This window comes from Morone saxatilis, unplaced genomic scaffold, assembly GCF_004916995.1.
Source record: "Morone saxatilis isolate NCDOM2014 unplaced genomic scaffold, NCSU_SB_2.0 Contig9, whole genome shotgun sequence".
Classification (NCBI taxonomy): domain Eukaryota; kingdom Metazoa; phylum Chordata; class Actinopteri; family Moronidae; genus Morone; species Morone saxatilis.
The window spans coordinates 12,208,959-12,216,307 of record NW_023340268.1 but is presented as its reverse complement, the minus strand read 5'-3'; the positions used below and the strand labels follow the sequence as shown (position 1 = coordinate 12,216,307).

Sequence of the window (7,349 nt, the reverse complement as noted above, 5' to 3'; positions counted from 1 at the left end):
TTGACACTGGGTATGTACATACACATCAATCCCAGTATATCTGCATTAAGAGATTTATCTGCCTGGCCAATTTAACAGCCTATCCCTACTAATGATTGTGAAAACATGAATATTTTATTCAGTGTTTGGGAGTTGTTTTAAAGTTATGACATGCATTTAATACTTTAATTAATCTAATGTGACCTACTCCAGTCATCTACTCCTCAGACTGCTTATACGAGCAGTATAATATGTAATATTTTTCTAAACAAATGATGAAATGACCTCTGCTGTAAATCAGAAGAATCCTTGAGGGCTTAATTTCACCCGCACTTTTAACAGTTTGAGTCACTGCACGTAGCACGAGGTGGAGGGTCACTGCAGCTGTAAAGGAATTATTAAATGAAAGTATGTCTCGGTTAAATTTACTTAAACTGTATGTTTATTCTTGTTCAGTAGTTCCCCCAAGGCCGAACCAAAATAGGGACCGAAATATCTCCCAGAGTTCGACCCAACGAGACGTGCCACCACAACTCATGGACTATCAGAATGACTACTCTCACCAAGGACGGTATCCCTCAGGGCACCCAAATACACCCTCGTTCCATCCAGAAGACCCATACACGTTGAACCGAGACAGACAGATGTACCAACGAGAGAATGCTCTCAACCGTGACCGCATGGAAGAACAGCTGCAGAGGGCAGATTACAGGGACAGTGATATGTACAGACGAGATTATATGGACCCTGATTATCGTAGGGAGTACGAAGAGGAATATGGTGAAGATCCACAAAGAAGAGCCGTATTAGAGCCTGGAGGTGTTCCCAGGTATGACTCAAGGGTGGAGATGCCCCGTGGACAGGCTCAGCATGTAGAGTATTACCCAGAAGAAGCCCCTTACAGAAGACCACAGACAGAAAGAGATCCGCTGAAGGAGTTCTACACCGAGGAAGTTAGACGAAGGCGACTTCATTCTGTTGAGTATCAGCCGTCGCAGCCGGTATACCCTGATGGTGATAACCATCGGTCGTCTCTGGACAGGGAATCCAGTAGACATGACGGTATGAATAGAGCAGGTAGGCAGGGATCGAGTGAACCAGAGGCCAACAGGAAGAGCTTCCCCACACCGCTGGAGAGTGACAGGTCGCGGGACCATTTGTATAATACGATCAGAGATTATTGCCACGAAATGAGAGAACCACGTCAGGAGGAGACAGTTGCCAACCGTGGGCCAGGCAGAACAGGACCCCCTAACTCCCAGAGACAAGTGGAAGTTACCAGGGCCATTTCTGACATCCCAGAGCCATTCAGGCGCTTCCTGAAAGGAGCTGCTAATGACGAGGGACACGGTAAAAGAAAAAGAAAGAGTCGCTTCTCTGATGCCACTGCAGAGGAGCTGGAAACCACAAAAGAGATGTGAGTGATAATGTCCCAGGTGGTTTATCTGTTAATGAAACTCCCTTATCTCCATGAAACTGTCTTGTTTTATTGAATGCTTTTTTCATCGTCTTACATTGTTGGACGTGTTTGATTTCTGCTTCAAGGTTCAGTGATGAGTACGGACCTCCAAATCCAAAGTTTGGCGGCCGCCCCAGACCAGTCAGTGCGCCGCTGAGACCTGAAATACATGGAATACAACATCCTGACCTCTACGCAGAATCGCAGGTAGTTCATTGTAAAATTAGGCTATTTGTTGTGATTAATTGGTAAATAATCTGTCTGTTTAAATGATCTGTTATCTGTATTAACTGCTGTAATGATGCCCAACCTGTTGGTGTTTTAGGGTCCACATCATACTGAAAGCTACCAAAGAGGAGGCTCTGAGTCAGAGGGTGTCTTTGATATGCTGGTAAGATCCTGATCTTATGATTCCTATGAACACGTAGCAGTGCTGTATTCGTTATGTAACCATTCATTGAAGGGGGGATCTTAACTATGTCTTTTACCCTTGTCACTTTTTTTCCCTAATAGAAAAACATTGAAATTGAGAATGCAGAAGAGGCTGACTTCCTGAAGAACAAACTTTGCGAACTTCTAAAAGAATTCAAGGCCAAAAAATCTGGCAAAGCCGGGGTATGTGGATCAGTTTTTCTAATGGAAAGAGTAGTTTCATTCTCTGCCTCTCCGCAGTAGGAATTAATTAAAGAAATATATGTTTTTGTTTGTTTGTGTTCAGCAAAATAGCCACAGTAGAACAATCATCTCCAAAGACTACACCAGCTTAAAACCAGACCCAGAGCCGTCTCCAAGACAGCAGTTTGAGACAATCCCCAGAGAAGATTCAGACCTCAGACGATCAGAAGACCTCTACTTTCAAGAAGATCACAGAAGAAGAGGCTGGAAGCAACATGAGCATATACCTGAGGAACGGCTCCAAGAATACCACCATCCTGTACGGGGCGAACCCAGACGCCCAAACTCAAACAGAAGCCGTTACGAAGGTAAATTGTATGATGTATTTTTATTTTATATAATGTATGATTTTCTATATGCTTCATAGCAGGCATTGGGTTTGTTCACACTCAGTCAGATTTGACAAAATGAATCCTCATTTAATTTCAATTCTTTGAATGTCTTTCCTTTTTTTTTTTTTTTTTAAATCAGAAGTTTTTGGGAGTCCAGATATGTCTCTCACACCACATGCTACACATCTAGATCAGCCAGCACATTATCCTGAAAGGTTTCAAGAACCCATGCACCCTCGTGACTACCAGCCTGCTGCTGAAGAGTTTCTGGACTCTCACTCTTCTGCACCTCCCTTCCACATGGAACGAGGACCCAGGATGGACAGGGGACCCCGGTACTCCAACAACCTGGACAAAATCACCTCCACACTAATGGAACTTGTGGCAAGGAAATAATTTTCAGATTTCCTTAGATGTTGTGTGAGCTAAATATCCATACTTTTAATGGAATACTTGATAATATGATTTTATGTTAATTTTCATTCTTCCTTAGTCTTTGTTCTTTAGAACATTTTCTGTAGACATTTGTGAGAAGTTGCTTCTTAAAAAAAGTTGAGTTTATGTAAATATTAAAACATTTGTCTACTGCATCTGTCATTTCTTTCAATTCTTTATATTACTGTTATCACCAGCAGCAGGAATAGCAATATCATTATTGATTGTTTGAGATGAAGTCTCAAACTGTGCAACACATTCAATTAAACTCTAATTTAAATTAAATTTAACTGAACATAACTGATGTTTTTAAACTATTTACTGCAGACAGTTGTGAATAAAGAGGTCCAATAAATGAAAATTGGTACTAAATCTGTCATGTTAGTTCTACCTATTCGTATATTTTACTGTGCCACTGTTATACAGTTTAATTAGGCATAAGTGTATATATTGTTTAACTAGCTCACATTAAAACTGGAGTCAATGTAGATCTCACCAGTTCACTTGTGTTTCACTGTGATCAATAATACTGTGGACACTGATCGTATTTAAGTTTTGACGCCATCGCTCAGGGAACGTCACTGCGACGTCATCGCGTTCGTGCGTTCAACTCTTTCCGGTTCGAGTAGCAGCCATCTTGTTTCCCCTTGCTAGCTAAATAAAATAAATAATACGCTGAGCCGGACTTCACTTCGAACCCGTAAAACAAAGTGAGTAAGAAATATTAAAATTGTATGTGTGCAGAATGTTTACAAGAAAGGAGCACGTGTTGGGCGAAAGAAGGGACAGTTACTTCGCTTCTTTTCATTTGCTGTTCTTGACCAATAGACGATTGTTTTGGAAGATGAACATAGGCGCCATTTCCCTCCCCGCTCTCTGAGGCGCTTATTGGTGGCCCGCTGAAGGGATCACGGGCGGTCAGGAAACTGCTGTTTTGTGTCCACCATGTTGGCTCTCGCCTGCCTGGTTGTCAGACGGAGTGGCCAACTCCACTGGGCCCCGAATGGCGTCAGTTGCAGAACGAGCTTAGCCCTAAAAACCTTGATTGGTGGAATCTAGTCCGAGGTTTGATTGGTCTGAAGGACAGATCCAAACGTTGTCTTTATTGGTTAGACTGCTTCTTCCTAGCCTTGGAAAGCTTTGCAAACTTTCATTTGATGGCAGGACTCGTTGTCCAGTGGTGATTAAAAGTACACACACTGCGGATGGTCACCTGTGCTGTAACACAGTCGCCAGTGTGCATCTCCAACAAGCTAACATTAACTTCACTGACGGCAGCACGGTTAAGTCACGGTCAACAGCGACCAGCGAAACGTTAGCTACTAGTGCTGACTGTGTGCGTTTTAACGTTGATGTCCCAAGTGTTTATCAGCCGATATGTGACAGTTTATTTCTATTTTAATATGCTGGTTTACTTTAGCGACCTTAGGCTCACCGATAATGAAAAACTTCCCGTATGCTTCCCTGGGATGTGCCTTTGGTTTCAGTGTGTACTGCTGGCGGCTTTGTTCGTCCTAACTGGCTTATAATGTATACTGTAACGACCTAGTTAAAGTGCAACATCTTATTAAAGGATAACGCGTTAAAGAGCTAAGTTGCCCTCATAGTTACTGCCCGTGTAAATGCACTGTGCTATCAATATGCAAATATTAAGGGTGTCTTTTGTTTTGCTCACTCAGGTTAGTTTAGGCAACACTTGATTAAACCTAATGCATACACCTAAGAATAGATTTTAAATGAGCCACAATATCAGAACAAAACAAAATGTTGAAGCTGCACTTTTGTCATTAATGATGGAAAGAACATTAAATGTGCTCCTCTCATATTAAAGCTATACAGAAAACAATACCACCTCTCTGCTGTGTCCCTAGTGAATGTAAGAATTCAGCATTTAACTATTCATTATTAGCAGTGGAGAGAAATAGGTTGTACAGTCTTGCAGCCTTTCCTGCAGCTTAATTTACTTCATTAATCTATTAGAGGAATAATTATCTGATTTTATTTCACTGTTCTCTGTTCTCAACGTCTCTCATGTTTAATGTAGTGGTCACATTATATTTAAAATGACTGAGGGTTGGTTCTACTTTAGGTAGCCTTAATCTGAGTAATTTGTGTGCAAATCGGTCAGCTAACCCTTTAGTCACTAAGGTGTGCATGTGTTGTTGCAAGTTTGTGGGTGAATGCATTGCTTGGCCTGGCTACCCTGCGGGTGCCGTGTATTTATGAAACCCATAGTCTGGCTGGTGTATGTTTATCTCTAAATAGCGTCCGTGAGAGCAAACATGTCCCTGCTGCGGGCAGCACAGGTCATGGGAAGGTCCCATTTGTATGGTGACCTTGCCAGGTGTCATTACTGAGGCATTTTGGTTAGCCAGAATACATTTACAGAGAAGACTGCTCTGGCATGGCAGCCATGCTGGAGAGATTAATCTTTGTGCAGCTCCACTCTAATCATTAACTGGATGGCTGTAGTACCTGCTCTAGTCCCCATGCTCCTCACAAAAATAGAAAAGGGAACATTTAGCTTTGTTTCTCTTGAGTCTCTATCTTGTTCTATCGCCCTCTCTCCACTTGTTCTACCCCTCCCATCCTGTAACAACTCTCCTCTCTGTCCTTCTCCATCCTTCCGGTTCCCCTCCCCCTCTAGATTTTTCATTGATGGGGCAGGTTTGCGCTCTGTCTCTCTCTCTCTCTTAAGCTTGTTGTGTTCCTCACTACAGTCGGGATTTGCAGTAATATGCAGCATAAAGCTTCAGGTCATGCTACCATCCTCTTGCAGAAGTTACCAGTTACTCTGGACAAAATTACATTACCATCACACCTTTAATTTCTGTCACTTCTACACACTTTATTGTCTTAACTTTAGATGTCTAAATGGGTTTGCGTGTTAGATGTGGAGTGGTGCATTAAACACTATGAGCTGCAGTGTCCTGCGTTGGTATTTTAAAGTAAAGGTTACGGTGTAGAAAGCAATCACATTATACCAGCGGTGAGTTAACAAGAAGGGCATTGTATGACATTGCTGACGTGGTTTTTTGATGACGTTTTAATTGTGGAAGTTGCTGTGAGCGTCGTTTTTTGGGGTCAAGACAACAATGTCTTTGTTTACAGACTTTCACCCATATCTCTCCAGTCTTGTTTATCCACAAATAGGACGAGAATCAAATGCACTCTTTTTTTTTTTTTTGCCCCCCTCTTCCTGTTCACCAGTCAGCTGATTCTTCTTCACTCCGTACAAAGGCTCCGTAATGATCTGTTGTGCAGTAATTAGTTTTTGTGTAAATTTGATTGACACCATAATTAGGATTTCATTGGATTAATGTTGTGGTTGCGGTAAGTTACATAACTAAATATTCCCATGAGTAATGATAATTTGTTGAATAAAGTCCAATGCAACTCGTTTATATTCTAACCGAATAATGAGTGACCATGCATGTAGACTATTTATTTTTTTAAAGCATTAGCATAATATTACCAGTACAATGAATCTCATTATAACAAGTAGGCTGGTTAGAGGCTAGATGTTTGCAGTGTGTACCTGTGACTGTGAGCAAGGATGAATGAGAAAGCAAGGGCAAAACGTGTGTGTGTGTGTGCATGTATACCTGTGCACACGTATGAGACAGCGAGTCTGCCTCGTATGCTTTTGTACTTTAAATCATGTGGATGCAACATGCGGCATCCATTCTGGCACTCGCTTCAGCCAGTGAGGGCCAGCGTGGCCGCCTGCATCACAGTGCTGTCAGCCTGTAGCAGCAGAGAGGAGGCGGGGCGAAGGGAGACATTTAGTTTGACATTGTAAATAAGCAGAGAGCAGTTGTCAGAGAGCAGCCCGTGGAACCTTTCTCATCCGTCCAGCAGCAGGAGCGGCACGGACCGCCCCGAGGACAAACAATGCCGAGGCAAGCCACCACTAGCACACCCTCACGCACTCCCCGAAGAGCTTTCTACAACTTTATTTGCTCTTTTTCACCTATTCTCGCCTCTACTCTCTCTTCCTCTTTTCTTTTCCCTGACCCCTATCCTGCAGCTCAAGGTAACTTAGAGCAGGAAGTTGGCTGTCGGTAAAAGGGGGTTGGGCGGAGGAAAGAGGAGGGGCAGGGGATGTGTCGGAGCCGATTGGTGTGCGCGGCGTCCAATGGCAGAGGAGGACCTTGTCTTCTCATTGGTTGCAAGTGCCAGAGTGAGGTGGGAGCCGGGTGTGAGGCGGGGTCTGGGTATCATGTAGCATGCTAGATTGATTACTCTTGAACGTTAAAGGGGAAGGAGGCTAGAGATTTTTGCCTGTGAGTCGGGAGTGCCGCTGTACTGTTTGCCTGCTGTTGCGCTGTTGCCTGCTGCTGCGCTGGCTTTCTATTCCCTCTCACCCTCTTTTCTGTGCCGGGCCAGGGGTCAGCTCAAAGACAAACCGCACAGGTCACCGGCTGGAGAGGGGGAGAGGGGTGAGAGAGTTAAAAAAAAAAAAAAAA

General features: G+C 43.2%; 2 protein-coding genes across 12 annotated transcripts in view; both read left to right on the top strand.

The window, feature by feature from the left end:
- The window catches only part of si:ch211-13c6.2 (uncharacterized protein LOC100000125 homolog), an 8,944-nt gene extending 5,909 nt beyond the window's left edge, over window positions 1-3,035 (top strand). For 2 of the 4 annotated variants that reach the window (XM_035681315.1, XM_035681318.1), the window contains 6 exons: window positions 436-1,396; window positions 1,525-1,645; window positions 1,764-1,829; window positions 1,952-2,053; window positions 2,157-2,421; window positions 2,585-3,035. In XM_035681315.1, coding sequence (XP_035537208.1) covers window positions 436-1,396; window positions 1,525-1,645; window positions 1,764-1,829; window positions 1,952-2,053; window positions 2,157-2,421; window positions 2,585-2,841 — 1,772 coding nt within the window. In that variant the 3' untranslated portion in view covers window positions 2,842-3,035. The remainder of the gene's footprint in view (window positions 1-435; window positions 1,397-1,524; window positions 1,646-1,763; window positions 1,830-1,951; window positions 2,054-2,156; window positions 2,422-2,584) is intronic. The other 2 variants (XM_035681316.1, XM_035681317.1) reach the window with 2 other exon arrangements.
- Window positions 3,036-3,467: 432 nt separating this feature from the next.
- Window positions 3,468-7,349, top strand: part of nfyc (nuclear transcription factor Y, gamma) — a 21,056-nt gene continuing 17,174 nt past the window's right edge. For 4 of the 8 annotated variants that reach the window (XM_035680863.1, XM_035680855.1, XM_035680862.1 and 1 more), the window contains exon 1: window positions 3,468-3,590. The gene's annotated coding sequence lies outside the window, so the exon portion shown is untranslated. Of the gene's footprint in view, window positions 3,591-6,643; window positions 6,783-6,912; window positions 7,069-7,349 lie in introns of those variants that run through there. The other 4 variants (XM_035680860.1, XM_035680853.1, XM_035680859.1 and 1 more) reach the window with 2 other exon arrangements.